This window comes from Acanthopagrus latus, chromosome 13, assembly GCF_904848185.1.
Source record: "Acanthopagrus latus isolate v.2019 chromosome 13, fAcaLat1.1, whole genome shotgun sequence".
NCBI classification, from domain to species: domain Eukaryota; kingdom Metazoa; phylum Chordata; class Actinopteri; order Spariformes; family Sparidae; genus Acanthopagrus; species Acanthopagrus latus.
Window position 1 is genome coordinate 27,181,486 of NC_051051.1, and position 27,899 is coordinate 27,209,384.

Consider the following 27,899-nt stretch of genomic DNA (forward strand, 5'->3'; position numbering starts at 1 on the left):
ATCATCATCACCATCATCACCACCATCATCATCATCATCATCACCACCATCATCATCATCATCATCATCACCATCATCATCATCATCATCACCATCATCATCACCATCATCACTACCATCATCACCATCACCACCATCATCATCACCATCATCACCGTCTTTTATCATTTTGAGGTGTGAACTTTCGAGGAGACATGGAAGCGTTCTTCCCTCCATCCTGCCTTTTTGTAAATACTTGTTAATATATAAGATGTGTGTCTGTATGTGTGTGTGTGTGTGTGTGTGAGAATACAACGAATGTATTGAGATTTATACTTGACTTTCTTTTCTTTTCTTTTCTTTTGTTGTTTTTTTTTGTGTAACATCAGATGTTAATGATACGAGTCGAGATGAAATCTCCTTGAAGAGTAAACAGTCAGAGAGCTCTCCATGGAGAAGTTAATAAGCACAGGATCTACCTGTCGAGCTCCGACAGCGAGACACTTGCCAATGTTTGTATCCATGACATTACCCGTTGCCGTGGCGACCAGCTCCCCTGACGACAGTTTGCGGTTTACCTGCAGTTTCTATTCAGCGCTGAGGTTTTTTTTCCCTCTTCGACTCTTCAGCTCGGGGAGACGGAGGCGGGCGGAGCGACCGGTTATGTAATCGCTGCTGATGATTGTAATGTGCAGAGTCGATTCTGTCAGCCGGACGGGTTAACGTTCACTTCTGATTGCATGACTCTGATCGTCGGCTGTGGCTCCGTGCCCGCAGCAGGAATTACAAGAGGAGGAAATGTGTTGCTCAGTACATTTGACAAGTTTGATTACATAAACAAACATGACTGAATAATCCACAAGCCACAGAGAAGAAAAGACTAACATCACAATAAGAGAGGGTTCATTTGTAAATCTAAAATCCAATTACATTTAGTTATAAAGCTCTTCACTCTTACAAACGCAACTCTTTTTAAATTTGTCAGAATAATAACTTTATTGAAAGTCTTCCAGTGGAGCGAGCGAGCGATCAATAATATCTGATAATCCTGAATCCTCTTCAGTCCAACGTGGCCACGCCCACTGCTGATGTCACCACAGCCTGTTCTATGTGTTACTTTAGGCGCGTTGTGCTGCGAGTGAGAAAGTAAAGATAACACGATGTGGTGACACGAAGGTTTCGTGAAAACAAACAGGTGAATGTTCTGCAGCTCGCTCTTAACGCTGATGACAGTCGGCTGAAGTCTCCAAACATTCCTGGAGCTTCACGTAAAATATCTCCCACCAGATTCTACCAGCTCTGTTTCACCGTCAAGCTCCAGAAATGTTAACGATTGTTATCATCGTTGACGTTGAGCGTGCAGCTGGTCCACAGGGGGAGCTGTTCGGTCCAGACCAGGTCCAGGTCTACGCCTGCTGACCGGCACCACCTACAGGACCGGGACGTAACAGCAGCAGCACTTTGTCTCTGCAGCTGGACGACGCTGCCAAGTTGTTTTCTCTGTTTGTCCTTTTAAACCCTCACACTTTACGAGCAGCGTCTCAGACTGGATGTATTTAATTGTCACAGAGGTTCGACAGCCGCCGGGACGTTTCTGGATTGATGTTGTGATCACCTGGCACTCCATGACACACTGACCGAGCCCGCCTGTCCACCGTGTGATCTCCTTCCTGTTATTTCAACACTGCGTACGATTGTTGCTATTTTTCTAAGATTTCTTCCAGAGGAAACGAGTTCTCCTGTGTCTCTCCAGGAGGGAGCGCTGACCACCCACTGTGTACAGACCTGTAGTTTTAGATTGAACAGAAGATGCTGTAAATATTTGTTTGGTTTTATTTCCTATTTTAATATTAATATTTTTCTTTTTTTTAAGTAATGGGATCTTAGAAGATGTTTGATTTTGTTTTGATACTGTTTATGTGTGAGAGAATTTACGTACAAATTGATGAGAACAACAATGGTGTATTTTTTTGTTTGTGAAAAATAAAAAAGAATTCATGAAATAACTCTGACTGTTTTCTGGTTTCTTGGTCTCAGATTTTAATACCTACACATGCAGAAGAAAGGAGCCATTATATCAGTAAATACTGGGACGACATCAGCCGTAAATGTTTATTTCTCTGACTGATAATATTCTGATTTTTTAAATTTTTTGTATTTTGAATATGTGAATTGTTGACTGAGCTCAACATGTACATGAAAATATAACTGGTCAGACCAAAGAAAAATCCACCAGAAATCTTCTGGTGAAATGTTGGAAATGTGCATTTTGCAAACCACAGATATGCAGAAACATTTCAGATCTTTCGGTTTTATGTTGTGACACTGTGCTTGTGCTCTGGTTGGGTTCAGGCACAAAACCCAGTTGGTTGGTGTCAGAAAAAGATTCTGTTGAGGCTCAGAATACCTGGTTCTGTCTGCCAGAGGTCTCTCAGTTCACATCAGTCTGTCAGAATCCAGATAAGATGATGGATATGAAACAAACATATTTAATGTGCGCGTGGTCTGCAGAACATTTCATTCTGAACACCGGGCTGAACAGAACAAACTGAACTCATCACCTTTCCTCTGATAACATTGTGTCTGTGAGGAGAGAATGGATCAGTTCAAATATTAAAAAGACTTTATTGACAGATTTTGTGCAGAGCAGAAGGAGTTAATGATTCCCCGACATCGACCCGTCTGCGCTCCGAGGTGCCTGATTGTGTCGGCGTGACGTGTCGGGTGAAAGGTGACTCTGCTGGAGCTGCGTGACACAAAAGAGCCTGAAAGTCAACAGTTGAGCAGGAATAAAAGTCAGAGTATAAAGGTATAATGGCAGAGAGGGTGGGGTCCGCCGCTGTTCTCTGCTGGCAGGGAGAGTAATCATTATGTTTGTGCCAAGATGCTTTCAGCAGAGAGCCGCAGAGATTTGCCTCATCAGCTGAGACAACGCCCTGAACGTTGACACGGACTGTTTCTGCGTGCAGACGCAGGAAGCATCGATGATGAGCTGCAGCGTTCTGATGAGATCTTTTTACTGGTTTTATTGCAAAATGGGTTTCATGTGCTGCCAAACGTCGTTCAGTCCCACAGAAACTCTGACGGCTCGTGTTTCCTGGAGTTTACAAAGATGCCGTGTTCTGTGTGTGAAGCTTGGATGTGAGGAAAATGGATATAAAATGTAAAAGACTTATTTCCTCCTGATGTGATGATGCAAACAAACAGCTGGGTGAAAACATCCTGAGTGATGGATGTCAGAATATCATATCAAGCTTGTGATGTCATCGAGTGACAGTCGGCCTTCAGTGCGGTCGAGGTCCAGGACGGTCAGAACTCCTCGGTCCGCTTCTGTTGTTCTGTCAAAGTAATCGTGGGAATACAAATAAAGCTAACAGCTCTGGAAAACTTCAAGGGTTTTTTCAGTGCATGGATTTTTGTAGTTGCACCATCCAGAGTCGTGTTGTTCCCCGGGGGGATGTTTGACTCAGAGGATCACAGTTCAGCGCTGCAGAATCAGTCAGACAAGTTTTAACAGGAGTTTTACTGCCGCGGCTGAGGAATGAGCAGCGAGCCGAGCAGCCGGCTTCAGCGGGTCGACAGCTGACTGATCAGGAGAGCGAGGCCAAACAAAATGAACCCAAACAGTAAATAAAAAAAAGGAAATAGAGATAAACGGGTGAGTCATCAGCAAAGAGCCTGCAGGATCACTGCTGCCAAGAAACATCAGGAGAGGCTGCAAACATACAGAAGAGAGATCCGCTCAGACTGTACAGATGATCGATGCTCAACACGATGTTCAGAAACATGAATGTTTTGAGTGATTCTAAGATTTAGGACTCATGCTCTGAACGTCTGCACCAACATCTGTTCATCTCGTAGATTTTTATCTGGATGAGTGAAAAGTTTGACTGCTGGTAGCTCAACACCTGAGGAGGCCAAACTCACGGCCCCAGGTGGTGTGACGCTGCCAGAGATAAGTTTCAAGAGGTTTTCTGGCGATGTCAGGATATTTCCACCCGAGATATTCTCAGTTAGTTATCACCACATTTTCAGCCACCTTTCTGAGAAAAAAAAATACTTTCAGTGAGACTTCAAGGTTTTTTTCCTACCAAAACCAGGTATTTTAAGGCAAACCGTAAAGAAACTGTCAGCAAATTTGTCCAATATGTGTAATTCTTATGGGATTCTGGGTTGTACCTGCTCTGCTCTCCTGCCTGTAGCTCATCTGATATCTCTGTCAGCCTTCTCTCGGTCCACTCAGGTGTTTCCACCTCTTCAGCTGACGGTGCTCAGAGTTCAGCCACCTCGTGTCGAGTCCCTCCTCCAGACTCTCACCTGAGCAGAGGTCTGACTAACAGAAGACTCCTGTGTGGGCGAGCAGAGGCTTCAACTCATGAACCAAACACATGGAGATTCAGCCAAACCGATGATCCCTCAGCTGTGTCTGATATGTGCTGCCATGCAGGAGATTTGAGGATATGACCATCATGATGAACATTTAAACAAAGGTCTCCTGGTCACCTGGTCACAGCCTCGTCAGGTCGTCGTGCTCTTGGTGTTGCGTTGCATCGTTTGCCCCCAGGCTGAGTTTCTTTATAATGTAGTTTAATCCTGTTAAGTTCAGACTCCTGTGTGGTCTCCTTCATGAGCAGCGCTGTGACATGACTCGACTCATTTTAACATGTCGAAAGTTTCTTAAGCTGTTGAAACTTTTCACCTTCCAGTTCATGTGGTCTCTCCACTGGATCTTCCAGTATTACAGATGGTTTCCTAATCATTTCAGATCATCTCAATATGAAGCTGATTAAATGGAAACAGACTCCATGTTCTTCAGTTCACCCTGTGAGTTCTGATCTCACAGAGCAGCAGCTTGTGCATTGAAACCTTCTTGTTTTCAGCTGCAATCAGAAGGATCTGGTGTTTGTTGTCAGACTCTTATCAGACCGGTAACATCCGGTACAAACTGTAATGACTGACTTGTCTCAACAAAAGCCACTTGACATGTTTGGGATGAAATTCCTTGAACTGCTTCATCCAGGAAGCGTCTTATCGTTTCCTCACTCGTGCCAAGACGTGATGAAAACTGTAAAAGAAACTTTGACGTTGCTGAGCACATTCAGAACGATCCTTTTCATTTCAAACTGCCAGGTGAGCCGCTTCGCTCTTCTTTAGAACCGGACAGGACCGGTATGATCATGTACAGGAGTTGTTTTAAGCGCTTACATTTTTGAGGCGTACAAAAAGCCTCCTGCATGTGGCGCCCTGCCAGGTGGCATTCTGGAGGCTGGAGGAGGGAAACAGAGCAACAACCACCGAGCTGCAGACTGTGACTTGTCACTGAGACACGAGGGGATCAGCTGTATTGTTCACCGGCTTTACAGTCTGACACAGAGACGCTCAGATGAGACCCACGAAGTCTTTACTGCACCGTGATGTCAAGACAAAGTGTAGTCTGTAGAGGTGATGGCACAGAGTCCACCTGTCTGTCTGTCTGTCTGTCTGTCTGTCTGAACTTGGCCTCAGGAAACCACGATCTTCACTCGTGATCGCAGCCTTGTTCGTGTGAACCGACCCGTGCTCTAATGTTGTATGAAAACATCTGTTCCTACAAACGCTTCCTGTCATCACACCGTGTCCTCATCTGTCCTCTGAGACGACTGAGAAGGAAACCCAGGACTTCTTCACTCTCCTCCAGTACATGTTTCATGTATCTGTATTTACTCTGAGTCTCTGTGTGACTTCTCCTCTCTACATCTGAACTTTCTCCTCCTCACAGCTTCACAACAGCCTCGTTACTTTAGTTTGATGCATCTGAGGTGAATTCTGGATTCTTGTTATTTCCCAACATCAGCAGACTGATGTGGACCAATCAGACGCAGCGAGACGAACAAAGACGTAAAAGCCGTAAGAAGCCGTAAACAGACAGAGAGGGAGGCTGGAATGTGGAGAAAAGGCGAGTTAGTGTCTCGTATCTGCAGAGAGTTTCTGATTTTCTCTCTCTGTGGTGTGAAACAAACTTCGCCAAGTTAAAACTGAACGTTTCTTCGTGTTGCACTTCTCAGCATGAATCTGTGCAGATGCTCTGGTTAGGCTGAGGCACAAAAACCACTTGTGCGGGTTATGAAACATCATGCTTCTGTTTTCATAACCAAAACAGCTGGAGATGCTCCAGCTTCCTGTTTAAGGTCGTCTGCTCTGGTCGTCACAGAAACAGCTGGAACGGACTGAACCTGTCGTCTGTTTGGCAGCTGTGTGACTTGTATTAACGCCTCCTGTTATAAAGTCTGCTGATAATCATATAATGTAAACATGATGTAACGTGTTGGTGCACATGTCTGACTTGAACATATCTGTGTTCTGCAGAGACGTTCACTGCTAACAATTCCATAAAAGTCCCGTCAGATCCTGGAGACATTCTGCCTCTGGACAGGATCAAGACTTTCAACTCAAAGTCGTTTGAGTTGTGCAAGAAAAATTTTGCCAAGTTTCACAGTTATAGTCCCGACTTAACTGGGCGTTCACGTGATTTAACTGTCAGGAACTTTTCCAATAAAATGAAAATGTAGGTGGAAGGAGGAAACTGACCTGAACCACAGCGAGGCTCCGAGCTCAGGAGGCGTCACGAGCAACTATTGTGATATCAAGATCTGGTGGCTGATAAAACATATTTACAGAGCGGCCATGAGTGTGTGTGTGTGTGTGTGTGTGTGTGTGTGTGTGTGTGTGTGTGTGTGTGTGTGAGGTAAATCCATCAAACTATCCGGACTGGTTTAACTGGCCAAAAAGAAAAAGTACGGTATGACTCATGAACGGGATCAGAGCGACAGTTCTGTCCTTTATCATGTGTGTGTGTGTGTGTGTGTGTGTGTGTGTGTGTGTGTGTGTGTGTGTGTGCGTGTGTGTGTGTGTGTGCGTGTGTGTGTGTGCGTGTGTTTGTGTGTGTGTGTGTGTGCGTGTTTGTGTGTGTGTCTCCATCTGTATGAATCCAATGACTGGCATTGTGTGTGTTAATGATTGGCCTGGTCATGACTGCACAAGGCCAATAAACCCATTTAGAGCAAACGGCAAACAGTTTCAGTACACACACACACACACACACACACACACACACACACACACACAGTGGTGTTTATGACAGTGTTCATGCACTATATTCTGAAGGTTTTCATTCATCAGTGTGATCTGAGCGTTTCCTTGTGTTGAGAGCAGCTCAGTAACTTTCCAGCAGAAGAATCCAGAGTTCATGTTGTGACTGTAACTCTGCTGATGCTGCTTCTTCTTCTCTGCTGGATTCCATCAGTTCACCTGCTATAATCTGTCCCAGCGCTCCCTCTAGTGGTCGACATCTCAGCCTGCAGGTGTGTGACTGCACTACAGCTGCTGGGAACAGAGAGGACGATGAGTTTATTATTAGTAATGTAATAAAAAGTACCAGAGGAGGAAAATAAAGTTCTACTGGACTTTTGTTTTCTGGTGATCCATTTTTCTGATTGTGCTCTAAATTATTCTCTCTGCTGTGTTTGTGACTTAAAAACATCTGGGGAGAAAATACAGTCAGAAATATTTTTCAGGACTAAATTTTTCAACGTCCAAGTTGAAGTAAATAAAATTAAAAAGTCAAGAATTTGGGGGTATTTTTTTTATTTATCTATCTATTTTTTAAATGCCCCCCAAATTGTGTTTTTTTTTTCAGGCATGAAACTGAGAGAAATTTCTTTTTTTAGACGAAAAAAAAGAAAACTTGTGGGCGGATTTCATGGGAGTGCCATTATTTACATGTGTGAAACTGAGTGAGGGGGCTGCACAGTGGCCCAGTGGCTAGCACTGCTGCCTCACAGTTAGAAGATCGCCGGTTCGCGTCCCGGTTGGGACGCCTGGGATCTTTCTGTGTGGAGTTTGTATGTTCTCCCTGTGCAGCGTAGGTTTTCACCGGGTACTCCAGCTTCCTCCCACAGTCCAAAAACATACTGAGGTTAACTGATCATTCTAAATTGTCCGTAGGTGAATGAGAGTGTGGTTGTTTGTCTCTATGTGTAGCCTGCGATAGACTGGCGACCTGTCCAGGGTGTCCCCTGCCTTCGCCCTAAGTCAGCTGGGATAGGCTCCAGCCCCCCCGCGACCCTGCAGAGGATTAAGCGGCGTACATATAATGTGTACAGATGATGGATGGATGGATGGAAACTGAGTGAGGAATACAAAGTTTTTGAAAAAAACAAAAGTTTTGCCAGGAGAATATTTCATCTGGCTTTTTTCACACGCGTGAAACCGAGCAGGGAATAAAATAATAAAAGATATAAAAGAATAAAAAAACATCTAAGATTTTGTTACTCGTTCACACGTGTAAACTTCGTTACACCTCGTTTTAGCCCAGAGATTATTTTTAAAAAATATATGATGTTAAATGAATATTCAGAAGAAAGTAAATATATCAGACTTGTGTGAATCTGAGTGTGTCTGACTCACTACAACGTCACCTGGGACGATCAACAACTTCATTATTAGTGATTTAATAACAAAAGTACATCAGGAGGAAGAATTAATATTCTACAGGACAATAAAAAGTCATCCTGAATTTTTATTTCTCCATTTTCTAATTCTGGTCTAAAACCTGAAACCTGGTGGAGGAAAACATCTGTGCAATACCTTTTGTTTTTGTTTTCACTGCTCAACATCAGCTTTGAATTTATTTATTTTATCATTTATCATTTTACATATACTTCCGGTAAAGTTGTTGTTGTGTTGGTGACATGAGGGAGGACAAGATTACTATCTTAATGATTTATTTTCACAGTGTTTAAAGTCACTAGATGCTTCATGTAATATAGTTTGTTGACCCAAATCAGACGTCGTGCTCACTTTAGATGCAGTAGCTGCAAAAAACATATATAAACGTGTTTTGTTTATCAAATTGACACAATTATTCAAGACCTTAATATAAAATGTTTATTTCATCTATTTGAAAGAAATATTTTATTCCTAGATAAACACACATAAATTAAAACCACATCTCTGTATCACATCGTGTAAAAGGATTATCTGCTTATTTCTGATCCAGAACTTTATAGAAATATCATTTTTCCTGCCTGACGATGAAGGTGAAGACCTGGACTCACGACAGGAGCATCAGCTAAATTATAATAAACACACACAGACACGAGGCGTTAAATTGCACCAAAAACATTTTTTATTCTATAAAAGAAGAAGGAGGAAGGGGGGAAATAATCACAACTGTACAGGGAGAAACTGACTTTTAAACACCATGAGTCACAGTATCAAAAAGCTCACGTTTTCCTCACTGATCTTTACACATTTGTTCTGTACAATACAAAAAAAGAAACAAAAATATTATTAATAATTGTATTATTATAATGATAACTGCATTGCACTGAGTAAATATAGTACTGGCCCATAAGTTACTGCATTCAATAGAAAATACCTAAAGTTTGTGGTTTGCAGAGGAAGTGACCGGCGGCGAGTCGAGGCACGCAGACGGACTCGGTCGGTGGCGTCGGCCTCCGACATCAACTCATCCGTCTCAGTGGGGTCAAACTGTTTGAAAGTTTCACTGCCTGTTCACGGAGGAACGTTCCTGCTTTATACACCAACAGAAGATTCAGAAGAATACCGAAGGGGAAAACGAGCTTTCACAAACCGCAAGAAACCAACAGGAAGCAGGAAAAACACAAACACATGCATCAGTCTCCCCGCGACGCCGCCGCCGACAGAGCGCGGCCGTCGTCAGTCCGACATCCTCAGACTCACACGGGAGGAGTTTCTCTCTCAAACATTGACGAGCAGAGCTGATCGCGTGCGTCAGGTTCATAACGACACGGACGTGTGCTGCCTGGGGTCAAAGGTCAGGCGAACAAAAGGATCCTTCAGACAGCTGCAGCGTCACAGAAACACATTTCTCTTTCACCTCCAGTGGTCTGAAGCACAGCTGACAGCTTCAAGGTTCATTCTGTTAAGGGAAGTTTATTTTGAGGATTTAAACAATGTTTTAATTAATCCACAGACGTCACTGTCCCGAGACTTCACTGGAGAAAAGTCTCTTACTGAAGACAAACTTTAGCTTTTCAGGAGACAGTAGGATCAAACCTGCAGGCGACAAAATGTTTTATATCATGTCTGAGCTAAAGAAAACTTAACAAGCACATTTCTTCGTTGCTCCTCTGTCAGATTTGTTTTACTCTTTAAAAGCCTTGTAGACTTTTGAAGTGGTTATTTTCTCCAACACTGATTGATCATCTATCACACGACCAACACTAAAGTGAAGCGATGGACTGAACCTGAAGCTGTTCTGCAGGTTGTCCTGAACGAGCAGGAGGAACTTTTCAAATAAAACCCAATAAATACGATGGAAAGGTTTTTATCTGTGCTGCAGCTGGATGCCACTAGAAGTCGATGAGAAAATGTGTTCAGTGAGTTTCTGACAGGAGGACGAGTCGATGTCCTGCGTCTGTCTCTGAGGAAAATCTTGGTTTTAGGAGCTCAGTGAGTTCTGCTTCTGCACGGGACTGAGAAACACATCCAGTGACCGTCAGCTCGTAATATCCAATCAGTTTTGTGCATTAAGTCTTGTTTTCGTCCTCAGCTGGTGTCTACCCTGTATAGTTCTATCATTTACCACCTGAGTTCAATTCTAAACAATCACACATGAACAATTCTGTGTTCAAATCTGACTCCTCTGAATGGGAGAAAATGCACGAGCATATTCTGATGGTCCGGTTTGTATCTGTGAAGCTTCCCTGCGTTAGAGAAGTTTGTATCTTCACTTCTGTCACCGTTGAGTCTGCAGAGTGTGAAGCCAGCGGTCAGATCCAAAAATCACAAAAACAAATCAGGGATTTTATTTATTATTTCAGCCCTAATGGACCTGAAAGTTTCTGGAGCGTGAGCGTAATAAAACTTTGTGACCGTCCAAACATTCTGATCCTGCACGTTAATATCACTCTGTTAATAAAACATGGAGCCCTAATTGACTGTCAGTGAGCGTTTTTTCATCAATGTTAAGGGAAACCCACCATCTCTCTCTCACACACACACTCCTACACACACACACACACACACACACACACACACACACACTCACACACACAGACATGCTCACCAACATCACTATAAGGAAACAAGAAGGCTACTCTCCATGCAACAAGTGTGCACAACACAAGTGGGACCAATTATCTTTTTTTTTTCTTAAGAAACTACGAAACAAATCAGATCTGAAGAAATGAACACGTGATGAAACACTTTTCATCAAACCAACAGAGGAAGAAGAGAACGAAAAAGGTTTTTTTCACATTATCTAGTCAGTGTTAAAAATAGAAATTCACCCGTTACATTTACTCTGCACTTTTTGATTATATACATTTATATACATGGATTTATCTTAATTATTTGTCATTGTCCTTAATGTCTTTATCAACAGTTTACAAAAGAAAGGAAATTGCAATCAAATGCATATACTCTTCTAGAAAGATGTGCTTAGTAACTATGTTTTTTTTTTTTAGTTGAAGCGAGGGGATGTTAGGAGGAGCAAGAAACCTGATCCCACCTGACAGGCCACTGAATCCAGCTCAGATCTTTGACTTCCTCTGACAGGTCTGATCTGAATATTTCATTTCCACCACCGGACTCAGTCGCTTGTCCTGGACGGATGTTTGTTTTGCAGCGTGCAGACCGAACGACCGTCCCGCCTGTTCGGGTCGAGCTCTCGGCTCACACCTCAGGCGTCGCTCTGTGAGACGGTCAGCTGTACGACGTCTCGCTCTCGTTGACGAGCTTTTTGAAATGACAACAACAACAGGAACTCCGAGTGGCTAACGAGAACACGTCGCGAAAGCAAAATGCGTCTTGCCTTTTTTCTTGGTTTGTAAAGCGACACGTCAGGACGGAGAGAAGAGAGACCCGTCGACCACTCGGCCTCTTCGTTTCAGACACCAGGAGAGAATCGTTCTGCCTCCTTCATGTCGCCTTCAGGCTCGACTCCGTTCAGCGATCGACGGCTCTCGCTTCATCACATCCCGACCTCCCTTTAAGGTTCATAAACTACGTGAGCTGCATATCAGCAGTGCAACTACCAGCTAGTGCTTAACTACTGAGTTCAGAACAGCGCTTGGAGCGAGGTCTGCGTTATGTTGCATAATCAAGTTCAGTCCAGAATGGGAGCTGAGAACCAGCCCGCTTAAGACATGGACGCCGTGGGTCAGAGCGCGGGAGGGGGTCAGTCCTGCTCCGACTGCTCCAAGCTGGTTTGAAAGACGCGCTGATTAGATATGGAGGTCAGCACGGGGGAGATATCAGGAGAGTCACGTCAAGGAAAAGGCTTCTAAACAAGATTCTGTTAGTTCTGGAGGCGTTAAATAAAGTTCTGTCACGATGAGAACAGTGGAAGGAGAACTGACCCCCGTCTGGTAGAAATGCTAGTGAGGAGAGCGCTTAGTCTCCCCGTGGTTTAAACTGCAGGCACTACGGACCCTGACAGCCCGACACAGTGCCTGGTTTCTCCCAGAACTTCTGACAGACGGGCCGGGCCACTGTGACCTTCAGTGGCAGCCATGTTGGCTCCTTGTCCTGCTGCTCCGTGGTCGTCGTGAAGTTATAAAACTAGTCGTGTTAATGTGGTCGACTGTTTCAGCGTGACGGAGGCGAAACTTTCTGCTGCTGCAGAATCTGAACTCTCATCTGCAGTTTGGACCAGATATTCTCGGCCCGGTCGGCAGAATCAAAGGTTGGTGCTTTACGTTTCAAATTTCTACATGTCACATGATGTGTTTAGGAGTCGTGTGTTTACAAGACAAATGAAGCATGACATTCTAAAAGTCTGACACAGCAGCTCAGCTCTGACACTGCAAGCGTCGGGTTCTGCTGGACAATCAGCGCCACGTCTTAATAAACGGAGACTCACAGTCGGCCCGGCGGCGTCTGTCAGCGGTTCTGGTTTCGCCCTTTTACAGATTGACTTCAGTTATTAAGGCTCAACGGGCAAGAGGTAAAAGAACAACAAGTGCCCGGAACACACACTCGTAAAAATCTTAAATTCTGATTATGTGTTTGTCTCAAAACATGCACACACACTCATAGACACACACACACACGCACGCAGGAAACACACACTCAGAAAAGCTCCCCTAGTCCCTGTGCGAGAGTTTTACTTGTAATCTCAAACTATTTATGTCTCCTCAGTCTTTTTCACAGCCTCAGAACACAAAGAAAGGATCTGAAATCTAAAAAAAAATTAAAAAACACGATGCCATTCTGTTAAGAGCGCCAAAGCTGGCAAAGAAGAAGAAAAGTAAAAACAGAACTGAAGGCCTTATTTCATAAAACAACAGCAACGACGACGACGACGCACAAAAAGCAAAAATACTGTTATCAAGAAGAACCAGAAAGGTGTGTGTGGGGGAGGACACACGATAATGTGATTGATACGATGAAAACAAATGAATCTTTATAAAGTTCACAGTCTTGTAGCTCCCTGTACTACGGGAGGGAAGGAGGGAGGAGACGAGGGAGGGAGGAGACGGGGGAGGGAGGGGAGGAGACGGGGGAGGGAGGGGAGGAGGAGGGAGGAGACGGGGGAGGGAGGGAGGGAGGGGAGGAGACGGGGGAGGGAGGGAGGGAGGGGAGGAGACGGGGGAGGGAGGGAGGGAGGGAGGGGAAGACGGGATGTAATAAACTACTTTAATATCTGAGCCTCAGACGTCTGACGTCACTTCAGCCGCTGCACATTCACTCGAACACCGACATGAGCAGAGGAGGAAGTCCACAGCTGTTTGACTTCATGGTAGGTTTTCACTGCACGGTGCGGCTCGACCCGGTTCTGCCCGCTCTGTGTTGGTCTGTCTTTGTGAAAAGATGTGGATGGTAACTGGGAACATTAATGTGAAAGTCCTCTCAAGTTGGAATGATTCTGAAAGCTTGAGAAAATACAGAAGCAGCTTCTTCTTGGTGTCCCACATTCTGACACGACGCACGTGAACCGGCAGTTTGTATCGATGGTTCAGTTCAGCTAAGAACCCGACTGTGTTGAGCAGGACCGTCTGCAAAACAAAACCCAGAGAAGAACCTGGTACCAAAGCGAGAGGAGGCGGGTGAAGGCGAGCCGTGCTGTGCAGAGGAAACCGAGAATTTGGGCTGAAGATCAGAGCTGGAGACTGAATTTTTATATTTTTCCAGAACCGACTGAAATGATTGAGTGTATCTGAGGTTCTGTTTACTGATTCTTGGATCAGATGGCCCGGTTCCTCAAGTCAGAACAGTTGGATCAAAGTCAACCAACGTTCCAACAACAGAGAGAAGAGCAGCTGAAGCGACGTCCTGCTCAGAGGCGGGACACACAGGTGACTCCTCCTCTTCCTCCTCTGTGGATGGATGAAGATGTGATGGATGGATGAATGTCCCTGCTGATGGATCCTTCAGTCCATCCTCCTCTGAAGTCTGCTGTGATGGGGGGGACGGTGATGATGATGAAGATGATGAAGATGATGTGTTGAAACACACATGGTAAAAATCCTTTAACGTCCACTGCACACACACACACAGTTCTGATATCCCTGTGATTTCAACATGATGAAGAGGAGGAGGAGGAGGTGGAGGAGGAGGAGGTGGAGGAGGAGGAGGAGGAGGTGGAGGAGGAAGTGGAGGAGGAGGAAGAGGAGGAGGAGGTGGAGGAAGAGGAGGAGGAGGAGGTGGAGGAGGAGGAAGAGGAGGAGGAGGAGGAGGTGGAGGAAGAGGAGGTGCTGTGTGTTTGTCCGCTGATGGGCTTCACATCCTGAAACAGGAAGTAGGTTCACTGGTACTGGATGTGCTGTGAAGGGGGGGGAGAAGGGGGAGGGGGGAGAAGGGGGAGGGGGGAGGGAGGGGGTCAGTTCACATCATGACGTGGCGGCGGCGGTGCAGGGACAGGTGGTCAGACCGGGAGAAGGAGCGGTCGCACTCGGTGCAGCGGAAAGGTTTGATCCCCGTGTGCTTGCGGAAATGTCGAGTCAGCTCGTCGGAGCGGGCGAAGCGCCAGGTGCAGCCCTCCCAGGTACAGTGGTACGGCTTCTCACCTGGAGGGGGGAGGAGACAAGGAGAGGAGTTAGGGGACAGAGAAGGATGGGAGGTAGCAGAGGGAAGAGGAACGCTGGGATACTGAAGTTAATTTTGTTTCCAAATACATTTCCCAGGATTCCTCAGTCAGCTCAGTAGAACTGGTCTCAGCTTCTCCTACAAATATTAATTCTGCAATTAATTAATTTCCCACCTTGGTTAGCTCAGTTAACAGTTATGTTACTTTAGCAACTAGAAAACTCCCTGTGATGCTTATTAAAAGCTCCATGGAGCATTTAACAACATCCTTAATCTTACATATAACTGAATATTAATTCATTGTGTCTCGTCTCACCTGTGTGTATCCTCCTGTGGGCTTTGAGGTGCGAGCTCTTGGTGTAAACTTTTTTACAGCCTTCATAGTCACACATGTGGATCCGCCTTCTCTTGATGTCCGGTGAGTCTGGATCCACTGGCTCCAGGTCCATGACCGACCTGAGAGGAGGAGGAGGAGGAGGAGGAGGAGGAGGAGGAGGAGGAGGAGGAGGAGGAGGAGAGAGTGATGATGATGCTTTCATTCAAACATGAAGCAGGGTTTTGTTTTATGAGCTGTCGTTCTACATTCATGTGACGTGTTTCATCACCAGCACAACACAGCAAACCTGTCATCATCATCATCATCAGGCTCATGTGGACGTGATGTCAGAACCACTGGGGGGCGTCAGAGAGTCAGACACAGCTGCACCACAGCTCCACTCCAGCAGGACTGGATCTCTCCTGTTTACTGCTTTTGTATCTGCTCATCTTTTATTCCCTTTTTCCTCCAACGAGACAGAATGTGAAACCTGAAACCACCGACTCTCTGTCTCCTCCCTCCTTCACCACATTTACATCTTTATATATTCAACACTATATTATATTATTTACACTGAAATACTAATCGAGCTGATTTGAATAAAAAGAAAAAACTCTCTGTCTCTCTCTGGAGCCTCTTTACAGGGAGGTGTGACGACAAACTGCATTACGAAACCATGTTTACACCCCAGTACAGGGCCTGCCCTGCCCAGCAACACACACACACACACACACACACACACACACACACACACACACAGCAGATTACAGCACTAAGCTAACCGTTACCGCCCACACCCTGAATTTCAGTTAGAGTCAGACGGCCTCGCCCACTGGGTGTGGCAGCAGCTCTCTCCTGATTTACTAATAAACACACTGTACACACACACACACACAGTCTCACACGCACACACACACACACACACTCTCTCTCTCACACACACACACACACACCACTGTGCTGGTAAGAGCCTCCATCGCCACACTAACCTTCATTCAGCAGCCTGTCAAATGTCCAAACTTGACTTGACAGGACCAAGTGGCCTCAGTTAAGAAGTACTGAGCACACACACACACACACACACACACACACACACACACACACACACACACTTGTCTCTGTGTGATCCAGCCCGGGTGTCTCCAGCTCTGTGCTGAGGGTTATGTAAGGTTATATAAGAGTCCAGTGGAGGCAGCGCTGCAGTAATGTAATTAGTCAGGCGGCTGCAGGGGAGGGAGAGATCCACACAGAGACTGCATTTCCCACAAACCCCTGCTGTGCATTAGTGTCTCTCTCACTGACAGTGAGATTACATCATCTGTAGTTTAATGTGCTGTTAGCAGATTTACAGTGGAGGTGAAATCTCTGCACCACGACGGTCTGCACCACGTCAGGTGGTGTTTTATTACAAGGACACAACGTTGTTGGAAAAATTCAACATCTTTGGAAATACGCTGTCTGGATACTGGACACAGGAGGAAGCAGATCATAGACCACCATGTAGCATGTGAACAAAAGTCAATAAAAACATGTAGCAAAAAGTTAAATGTGACACAACGTTTGTTATTTACAAGCTGCCCCTGAACGCATCACGTACAGTGCAGTCAGTGGACAGAAGCAGGCAGCCGTTTACAGCCGGTCAAAGTCCAACAGTCTGACAAACCTCCAGTCTTAAGGCCCAGACGAGACATTTAAGAACCAGCAGCAGTGAAAGCCAACTGCTGCATCGCCTCACGTCTGGGCCAGAAACCTGCACCTGAACGCACCACGAGGACCACAGCAGATTTACAACTGTTGCATGTGTTCTGCGGCGGCCTGAGAGGAAACATCTCTCCGCACCACCAGGGGGCAGACGTCTGGATATCTGTCAATCTTCAGGTTTCACCGAATACAAACTGTTGGATTAAAGCAGCTTTTTCTGCCACGTCAGATCAAGAATCTGTCTGATAAGAAGTTGTAAAAGTCACCGGTGAGGAGGTGAACCTGCAGCAACGGGCCGAGGCTTTTATTCTCTCCTCACACAGTCGATCAGAGAGATTTCTCTCACCGACCCGCTCCGACACCACTTCAACATGCTCAGTCTGCTGAAACAACCGACTGGTGCCGACAGTGCAGGACACACCGCAGAGCCGAGGACGCTCAACGACGGCCCGACACTGGCCCACAGTGGGAGTCCGGCTGGAGACAGCTGGAGTTCTGGACAACAGGGACACGACTTCATATTCTGAGATGAACTCACCCTGCGTCAAGGCTCTGGGCGCTGAGGGAAGCTGATCCAGACTCGGTGCCGCTCTCTGCATCGCTGTCACTCTGATACTCCACCGGAGACGTCGAACCCGGCTTGATGCGAACTGCAGAGAGGACAGGATGGAGTGAAGGGTGGAGGAGAGAGAGAAAGAGATGAAGTGGTGAATTATTTTAGAAAAGGAAGAAGCAGAACAGAGAAAAGAGAAGAGAAGAAGAGGAGGAGGAGGAGGAGGAGGAGGTGGAGGAGGAGGGGGAGGGGGAGGGGGAGGTGGAGGAGGAAGAGGAGGAGGAGGAGGAGGAGGAGGAGGAGGTGGAGGGGGAGGGGGAGGTGGATGTGGAGGAGGAAGAGGAGGAGGAGGAGGAGGAGGTGGAGGTGGAGGGGGAGGTGGAGGTGGAGGTGGAGGAGGATGAGGAGGAGGAAGAGGAGGACGAGGAGGAGGAGGTGGAGGGGGAGGGGGAGGTGGATGTGGAGGTGGAGGGGGAGGTGGATGTGGAGGAGGAGGAGGAGGAGGAGGGGGAACAGACAGAAGCACAGCAGGAGGTTAATAACTTCTTAATAGTGATGCCTGGATTCCAGCAACTTAGCAACACAAAGGCTTTCTCCCTCTGTGTGTGTGTGTTGTTAGGTGTGTGTGTGTTGTTAGGTGTGTGTGTGTGTGTGTGTGTGTGTGTTGTTAGGTGTGTGTGTGTGTGTGTGTGTGTGTGTGTGTGTGTGTGTTGTTAGGTGTGTGTGTGTGTGTGTGTGTGTGTGTGTGTTGTTAGGTGTGTGTGTGTGTGTGTGTGTGTGTGTGTGTTGTTAGGTGTGGTCCGCTCGGCTGCTGAACTGAATCTGGGTTTTTCTGCTCGTTCCTAAAAAATTCCAGACGTTTTTGTTTTTTTTCTCGGTGTTCTTGTCCAACCTTTTCTTTCTCTCTTCCTTCCTCTCGTTTTTTGTTATCTCTTTCTCTTCTCCAATAACCTTTTTTTTTTTTACAAAGTCACTGCAGGAAGAAGAAAATGTGAACAGATGTTAATGAAAAATATTTCGCACAACTCAAAGCGGATGCTAATTAGCAATTAACTGACAGACAAATCTCTGGAGGCGACGGCAGTCCTCTGCTGGTCGCTGGTACGAAGACTGACACGTTCTGGGATTTTCAGTCCTGTTGAATTGTGGGTGTTTGGACATTTAAATGAATGTCACCTCTTCAGGTAATGTGCAGAAAGAGGACGACCTGAAGACAAAGTTCACTGTCACAACGATTATTAAAGCTGCTGTAATAAATAGTTTTATCCAAACAAACGATCCGATGTCTGTTAAATATCTGTGCTGATGTCTTTTACAGCCGACTGTCTGTGTCAGATCATCTGTGTCCTGATCAGGCAGCAGCACTGATTTATTTAGTCCCCCCCTCTCTCTCTGTGTCAGTCAGAGTCTCTCGCCCCCTCATCACTCCCTCTTTTCCCCAAAAATTCCCAATTTCACAGGCTGCTGCTCACCAGGAACAACATTACCACAGCGGAAAACGCGACATGAGCGAACAAAGATCAAAATAAACACAAATGAAAACAAAAAAAGGGCAAATTACCCAGGCACCCCGGCCCCCTCGCTCCCCCGCCTCCCTATCTGCAGGAATGTGGCAGCCATATTGGTCAAAGTCCAGCCAGCCTGCAGAGAGCGAGGAGGGGAGGGGCGGCCAGGAGGGTGACGCAAGGAATTTGGGTGGTGTGTGTGTGTGTGTGTGTGTGTGTGTGTGTCACACACACCAATAGAAGTGTTCTTTGTCTCTGGAGACAATTAAGCCACCCCCACCCATCCGCCATTGCAGCCTTCCTCTTTCAAAGGCAGAGCGACCTCATCTCCTCTCCTCTCGACCTCTGCTCCCTCTCCTCCTCATCCTGCCTCACCCCTGCAGCAGCCTCACCCCGCCTCCACCCACCACCCCCGCCCTCACCTCCACCTCCACCTCTCACTCCTTTTCTCCATCTGCATCTACCTTTTCCTCCCACACAGCACGGCAGCACATGAGCAGCGAGCTTCCTCCTGCTTGTTTGCTCTGCAGGTACATGAAGGAATATGAAAACTTCCTGTCTCCTCCTCGCTTTCTCTCTCCCTCTTCTTCTCTTTATCTCTCTCTCCCTCTTCTTCTCTTTATCTCTCTCTCTCTTCTTCTCTTTATCTCTCTCTCTCTTCTTCTCTTTATCTCTCTCTCCCTCTTCTTCTCTTTATCTCTCTCTCCCTCTTCTTCTCTTTATCTCTCTCTCCCTCTTCTTCTCTTTATCTCTCTCTCCCTCTTCTTCTCTTTATCTCTCTCTCCCTCTTCTTCTCTTTATCTCTCTCTCCCTCCGTCACTCTTTGTTTCTCCTGAGCGATGAAATGCAGCAACAAAAGTGAATTTCTCTGAGAAGTGGCGGCTCCTTGGCTGATCCACCTGGCTCTCCTCAACAGATCAGATGATATTAGATTACGTTAGCTGTGGGAACACTTGAATGATCCCTCAGAGGAAACAGAGGAAAGCGATATCTGTGCTGACTGTCAGCTACTGTACATGTGAGATTCTGATCAGGACCGTCTGCTGGGTTTCTCTGGACTGGACAGGTCAGCGAACATGAACCTCAGTGACATCATAACTCAGACTGTCCTTATTAGATGTCTTGTCTGATCTGATCTAAAGTAATCACATACAATAAACCTGTAACACCCAGTCCGTGATATTTTATCGTCCCTCAGACAAAGTGGGAAACGTCCTCATCCCGTCTGTGAGGATTTTTGAAAAGCATGCTGGGAAATGAAGTAGAGGCGTCAGTCAGAGACAAAGTGGATGTTGATTATAAGAGTGACAGAGGAACTCGTGGTATGTGTTGAATGTCCGATGAGGTCAAACTTTCTGAGAGCATCTTCAGGCCGGATTCTTCTTTACGTTTCCGCCGCCTCCGTTTACATTCCTGAGTCGCGGCCGCGCTGCGTTTGGCGTCAGAGGTGAACAGAAGCGACTCCACTCAGCGACTTTACTGCAGTTTGTCAAAGGGGCGGAGGCCTGTTTTGTTAGCTTGCCTGAGCAAATGTCGACCTTCCCCTCGTGTTTGTTTAAGGACGGATCACAGCTCCTTTATTCTCTCTGTTCACCGCTGTAATCGAATCGACCGGATGTCTCACGGTGTTAAAGGTGCTGGTACAAGTTGAAAAATGACAGATTATTAGTTACTGAGGAAAAAGACCCCTGAGGTTGAAACATTGATTGATTCCCGTCAGGAACATTTCCCAACAACATCTGTAACATTTCTTTCCAAGAGTTTCCTCGTTTAAGTGAGAATATCAATCATCTGGCACATATGGGGCTGACAGAGACAGACAGGCGGACAGATGGTGAGTCTAACACACACCGTCTCCCTGGAGAGGCTCGCCGGACTCCTCTGAGACCGAGAGCTCGCCGTAATGACGGTGTGGGCAAGAGATACGGCACCGCGGAGGAACAATGGCGGGCGTGGCGGTCAGAGATGGAGAGGATAGCAATCTAACAACCATCTCAAATTGCCTTTCATTTCCTGATTCGACGGGATTTTAAATGAAGACTTTGAACACTTTCACACCGAGGCTGAGACGCGGAGCAGCATCCAACTCATCCTGTTTATTAATCTGATCTTTTAATAGCTGGATCACAGAGGAAGATGTGTCATCGCTCCGCGGGAGGAGGAGTCAACAAGGTGAAGGAGCCAATTAGAGGAGCAGGTCTGAGGACAGAGGAGGCCGGTTCTGTCACAGGACATGAGTCACTGCTGGGTTTGGGTTTATTTAGAACATGATGTTGTGAAGCTGCTGGTCTGGAGTCAGTAGTGACTGTTTACTTTGCCTCCTCTACATCTGAATTATAGAATGTGTTGCATGCCAACATCTCTGTTCATGTATATTTATATTATTTCATATATTCAATTTAATGTTCACAGATCTAAAGTCAAATGAGCCAATCGGAGCTTTTGAGGCGGCATGAAGGAAATGAGGACAGAATCTTCCTGCACCAGAATCAGAAAAATGCAAACTGCAGGCTGACTGAGATGATCCGTCAGAATATTAAAGTACAGTTGAATAATTTCTAGTAAAATTCTTTCCACACTTAAAATACAGCATGCTAACATTTACCAGCTGTTAGCATGTTAGCGTGCTATGTTAAGATTAGTCACAGTGTTCAGTATTCGCTCACCTGATCCTTCTGAGCGCCCGTCGCTGCCGATGAGCGGCACTGTGATGGCCGCCGTGGCGACGCCATCGGTAGGCATGGTGGTGTAGACGACCGGCAGCGACTGCACCACCACGGGGATGGTCTGCAGCTGCCCCACCTTGCTGGGCATGCTGACCGAGGGGATCGTGTGGATGACGTGGAGGATCTGCTGGCCGCCGGCGCCCTGAGTGGCCAAGATGGAGCCTGGAGAGAGGACCTGCAGGGTCGAGAGGAGGGGATCTGATTGGTCGCTCTAACTCCTCAACAAGTTCGACAGTTTTGATGGAGGATGTTGAGTGTGTGTTTACCATGGAGCCTATCGATTGTACCGTTGAGGGGACCGGTGTGGCCGACAGGCTGGGCTGGGTCACCAGGCCGCTGGGCGCAGGGTTGACCGTGGTGCTCGCCGTAGAAGACGGGTGTGAAGAGGAGCGCGGCTTGTTGAGCGAGAGGTCGACGGGTTCGGTCTGGTCCTCGGCGGCGCACGGCTCGGGTGAGGAGGGCTCCGTCTTACACACCGCCGGCTCCGTCTTCACCTTCAGGTCTGTGGGCTGCGAACAGTCGTCGCCTACGTCTGCCTGCTGGCGGAGAGGAGAACAAGAGACGTTCAGAAACAGAAACTGATGAACTTTGTTTCCTAAAAGAAGGTTTGTGTCATGATAACACACACTGACTGCTGAGTCTACTCACATCCTCAACTCAATCAGATGTTCTAATGTTAAACAACAACACAGGAATCTTTTTAAACTGATGTATTAATCAAACTGTAGTGAAGCGAGTCAACAAAGACTAACATGCTGCTTTATAGTCTGAGCAGCCAGCAGGAGACTCGACATCTGGAATGATTTCATGCTGTTCTCTCGCGCGGTGAGGCGTTGGCCTGGATGGAGAAGAAACTCTCTCGGTTCAACCAGGAGATGTTAAGAAATATCTGCTTCTTTAGATTAAAAAAAATGAAAAGGTACAAGCCTCAAACATCCAGAGAGCTAACGATCGTCTGATGAAACATTCAGAGACTCACTCTCACATTCTGGGTCGGCTGGATGAATTCAGCAACCACAGCTCAGCATTTTGTTGAGAATATTAATTTCACAGCCATGATTTGTCTCAGAACTTGATTATTTTCTCCATCGTATACATAAATATATATGTATATATTTAAATATATACATATTGTAGTATTCATGGAGTAATTTCAGGGAATATTCAGCCCGGTAACCAGAAACAGGTTGGAATTTTACATTGCTGCACACAACAGATACTTTCAAATGTGTATGTCAAACATTTAATTTCTGTGTGACATATGAGGTTTAGATTAAATGTAAATGATCTGACTCTCGTGTCAGGAGGCGGAGGAGGTGGAGGAGGTGGACGAGGTGGACGAGGTGGAGGAGGTGGAGGAGGTGGAGGAGGTGGAGGAGGTGGCGTGACAGCTGTGTGAGCTGCCGTTTCAATATCTGTCAGTGTGAAACTACTGGATATTTGACAGGACGCCGGGACATTTGCCAGCCATGTTTTTGGCGACAGAAGCCGGTAGTTTAATCCCAAACATGTCCTACAACTGACCAAGTGGGTTTTGTGCCTAAACCGAACCAGAACTTCAAGGAATACTGAGCACAGAAAACTGAGAAGCTCCAGTGAGGAACAAGATGTTCTGATCCAGCTCAGCTCCATAGATATCATATAGTTTTTAAGGTATGACCACATCTTTCAGTCCATTAGGACCGACTACGTTTGCTTCACCCTGATCGATGCTTTCATTTATGTTGCATCAGGCGTTTTGGTGCTACGCCCTCGTTTTCTCCTCCTCCTCCTCCTCCTCCTCCTCCTCCTCCTCACAGGATCGCAGCACCCTGTTCTCCTCTGCAGCCACCCAGGGCTCAGCTGCCATGTAGCTCGAGAGCACTGGGAACAATGGCTGCTGTGTGGGACACTGGGGGGGAGGTGGGGGAGAAAGTGAGAGACAGAGAGAGACTGGTACTGACTGTGAGAGAGAGAGAGAGAGAGAGAGCTGCAGCGAGCTCCCAGTCCAGAACTTGGCCTCCTTCCAGTTCATCTGAGCGTAGCTTGGCTCTGGGTGAGGAGGAGAGGGTGGAGACTCTGCTACGCCCTTTAAACGGGTCACACAGTTCAGCCGGAGGCTCGGCTGTGTGATGGTGGACGAGGACGCAGATGTAAAGGATAGTAAACATCCTCCTGCAGTCAGTCATTAGAGCAGCACTGCTGCTTCAGAGCATCACAGGTGACTTTCAGAACGTCCACAGGTCTTCTGCGTTTCAGGAAAATGTGTCTGAAGACCTTGAAATATTTTCAAACCTCTCGTTTATCCACCGTGATGCTCAAGCTCTCTGTTTTAATCTAACACACGAACAAGAGCATGAACAGAAGCTGAACACAAGTTGAGTCAACAGGAATGTAAAGAGCTCTCACAGTCGAAACAACGTGCAGGAAGACAACACACATACAACCTGCAACACACCTGACTGACTGACTGACTGACTGACTGACTGACTGACTGACTGACTGACTGAGGAGAGGAGGAATCTCAGGAACTCAACAAAAGGCAAATGTGAGAGGAGAGAGACGGGTAGAAAAGAATGGACAAGGGAAGGGGTTAGCAGGGTGTGGGGGTAAGGAAAAGAAAGGGAAGAGAAAAGGAAAGAAAGAGGAAAGGAAAGAGGAAAGCCGGGGGGAGGTGATGAGGGAGTTAAGAGGAATAAAAAAGGGGGAGATCAGCGAGCAGAAGGAGGCGAGGCTGTAACGAGATTATAGAGACGGACCGAAACAGAAAAAAATGGGAGAGAGAAAAAAAATCTGAAAAGAAACTGAAGTGTGAAAGAAGTGAGGGAGTGGATGAGGCAGAGAGAAAGAGAGAAAGAGACAAGAGGGAAGGAGTGGGTGGGAAAGGCCTGGCGTTGCCATGGAAACTGGGAGCTATCAGCTGACTCCATGTTTTTCCACTCGTTCCCCACCCACCTCCCACCACCCGACTCCCTTCCCCTCCCAGTCCATTCCTCTTTCCATCGCCTCACCCCGTCCTCCTCCTCTCCTTCCTCCCTTTATTTTCTTTTCTCCCTCTGTCATGACCACACCCCTTTCACCTTTCTCACCCACACCTCCCCGCCTCACCCTCCCCGCCTCCTCTCTCTCTCTACATCAACCACACCCTGGTTTCGTCCCTCCTCGCCCTCTCCTCCATCTCTGGCTTCATTTCCACCCACTCGCTCTCCTCTTCTCCTCTCAATCCCCAAAAGAGGAGACCGAAGAGGAGAAACCTCACTGGACTCCTGAAGCTTTGTGACGAGAGGAAACGAGGAGAGGAACTTTCTGATTGGAGGATGTAGTGATGAGGAGGAAGCAGCGATGAAGACGACGCAGCGATGAAGACGATGCAGTGATGAAGAGGACGTAGTGATGAAGAGGACGCAGTGATGAAGAGGACGCAGTGAGGAAGAGGACGCAGTGATGAAGAGGACGTTAGCATAACAAACTCGTCCTGACGCTCTTCGTGTGTGTCAGTCTGAACGATATGACCAAAATCTTCCATCCTGAAATATGATTTTTCCTGACATGAGCAATTTATGAGACAACAATGTTTTTTTTTAATCGTCGTATAGCTTCTCTTTCCTGCGGGCTTTAAGGAGAAACCTTGAGGTCAAAGCGGGAACATTTTGCATTAAACAAATCAGTTTCTCTCTGATATAATAAAAGAAATGGTGTCATATTAAGATTCTTCTGCAACGTGTGAATTTTAGTAATTGCAGCATGTTGAGAGAGAAACAGGTAAATATCACATTAAGCTGAAAACTGAAAACAATGTTTTTAACATCATAAACCTGTCAGATTATAAAAGGAAACTTTTAATGATCATGTTTTTATAACGGCGAATGTTTCATCAAGAACATAATTCCTGATCTGCATCTTTAAACGAGATCAGCCGTGTTTGACCTGACAAGAAGTTTCTCGTGCTAATATAATTATATAATGTTGAATCTCTTCCCTCTCAGCTGGTCCATTCCTCTCTGTAACAGTCTTGTTGGAAACAGTTTGACACAGTTTGAACAACAAAGATCGTTCAGGTCTTTTCTGGGAGTTAATCCACAATAAAAAACATCCACAGCCACGTCAGCCAGCAGCTTCCTGCTCCACCCGCGCCTACACAAAGGCCTTCTTTCAGATTCAAATGTTTCTATACAGACGAACCAGATTTCATGTGAAAAATGATTATTGAGTCATAAATGAAAAGGAACGCAGGAACTTCTCTGCAAGTCAGACACATTCTGACTGCAGAAGAAACCGTCAACGTGTCGATGATTCAACACAATGACAAGAAACTGAACTTGAAATCTGAACCTTCCCCTGAAGTAAAAATCATTGTGTTGTTTGTGAGTCAGACGGCAACACGAGGAACAATCACAGCAGTCTGCAGAGCTGAATCCACCTGGAGACGACCGAGCGTGTGGTGGAACATGAAGACATGAAGAAGAAGCCTCGCTCGCTCGCTCGCTCGCTCTCAGTTAAATGGGTCAGCCAGTCGTCGCCTCGCAGTTAATTCATGTGATCTGTGACTTGAATGGAAGCTGGTAGCAGCTGTGAGACAGACAGTGTGTCCAGAGGACGTTCATCATGTGACCACACGGAGTCTTATACAGTTCATATAATGAGGGAGTTACAGTAAAATACAGCTCTGAGATCAGCCACTCAGTGTACAGAGTTATGGTACAGAATGTACGATTACTGCACAATATTCAGTTTTTATCATTTTCTCGAAGAGACGAGCAGCTTTTTGATTCTATCTTTTGTTTCCTGACAATTTGGGCGACACCAACATGTTTGTGTGTGGCAGATTTTCACCTCATCCATCCAGACGGGCTCAGACTGACCGATTTTTACACAATACAGAACATGATTTGTCAAGTTTTCTTAATTATTAAACAGCGATGATAAACGTATAGACGCTGGTAACTCGTGTGCTGGTCACCATTGTCTCTTATCAATCTCAGGAACTTTTCCACAAACTATAACTGATATAATAGATTACTTATTACTTCAGCTACACAAACCACAGCTACAGGTTCAGCTTCAGTTTACAGGCTGTAGTTGTGCCTCCTCCTGCAGTCCGGCTTTCTATTGATCCAGGATCCATCAGGTCAAACACAAACTCTGATCGCTGTCACGCGTCTGCAGTGTGAAGACACAAAGTTCAGGATGTGAGTGTCAAGATGATGAGGAGGACAAAGCCGTGTGGTTTTATGTACTTCTATGTTTTTACTGGATCGTTAGTGTGTGTTTTGGTGCCTTTTTCTGATTGATATGTGAGATTAGAGTTAATTATTGTTTGTTTCTTCGTGAAGGAGGATCTGACCTGATGTCACCTGACATGTCTCTTATCTCAACAATCTCTGGATTTTATGCGATCTTATATTTTAAAATTGTTTTTAAAAAAATCACTGAGCTGATTCTCAGATTCTCTCTTCTTCGATGAGCCTTTCTATTCTTTAACATCTCATTTCTAACAATCATTCAAACATCACACAGTTATGCAAAACACAAACCCGCAGTGATAACATGTTGGTCCCTGCAGTGGAAACAAACGCATTTTAATCTTCAACATTCTTCTATGGAAGTACAAACGGGGGACTTCCAAACGGACTTTCTCTTCCTGGGTGTTTGGTGGGGAAGAGCCAGAAGTTTCTGCCCAGATGGTGCCAGAAGGAACCAAACAACAGCCTCGGTAACTCTACACCTGCTGCACCCGCTGGTGGAGAATCTGATCCTGTGTGGTGAAGTTAAAAAAAAAGTGGTCTAATAGGCTTTCAGTCAAAGTCACTGTTGTTGTTTCATTTCTGCAGAAGAAGATCAATAAGACAACACTGTGTGTGTGTGTGTGTGTGTGTGTGTGTGTGTGTGTGTGTGTGTGTGTGTGCGTGTGTGTTAAAGGTGAAGGGGGAGGGAAGAAGGGGTGAGGAGGTGAGGAGGGAGGCACCTTTAGTATTGATTTTCTTAAAGTGTTTAGGCATCAATGTCGCCTGTGATCAACACGGCTTACTTATGACTTTTCAAGGGGAATGACTTCCTGTGTGTGTGTGTGTGTGTGTGTGTGTGTG

General features: G+C 46.2%; 1 protein-coding gene across 2 annotated transcripts in view; it reads right to left on the reverse strand.

The window, feature by feature from the left end:
* Positions 1-14,601: 14,601 nt before the first annotated feature.
* The window catches only part of klf8 (Kruppel-like factor 8), a 57,890-nt gene continuing 44,592 nt past the window's right edge, over positions 14,602-27,899 (reverse strand). The window contains exons 3-7 of one of the 2 annotated variants that reach the window (XM_037120359.1): positions 22,101-22,370; positions 21,775-22,009; positions 17,589-17,700; positions 15,350-15,489; positions 14,602-15,014 (exon numbers count right to left, since the gene is read on the reverse strand). In XM_037120359.1, the coding sequence (XP_036976254.1) occupies positions 14,833-15,014; positions 15,350-15,489; positions 17,589-17,700; positions 21,775-22,009; positions 22,101-22,370 (939 nt within the window). In that variant the 3' untranslated portion in view covers positions 14,602-14,832. Of the gene's footprint in view, positions 15,015-15,349; positions 15,490-17,588; positions 17,701-21,774; positions 22,010-22,100; positions 22,374-27,899 lie in introns of both variants that reach the window. The other variant, XM_037120358.1, reaches the window with a different exon arrangement.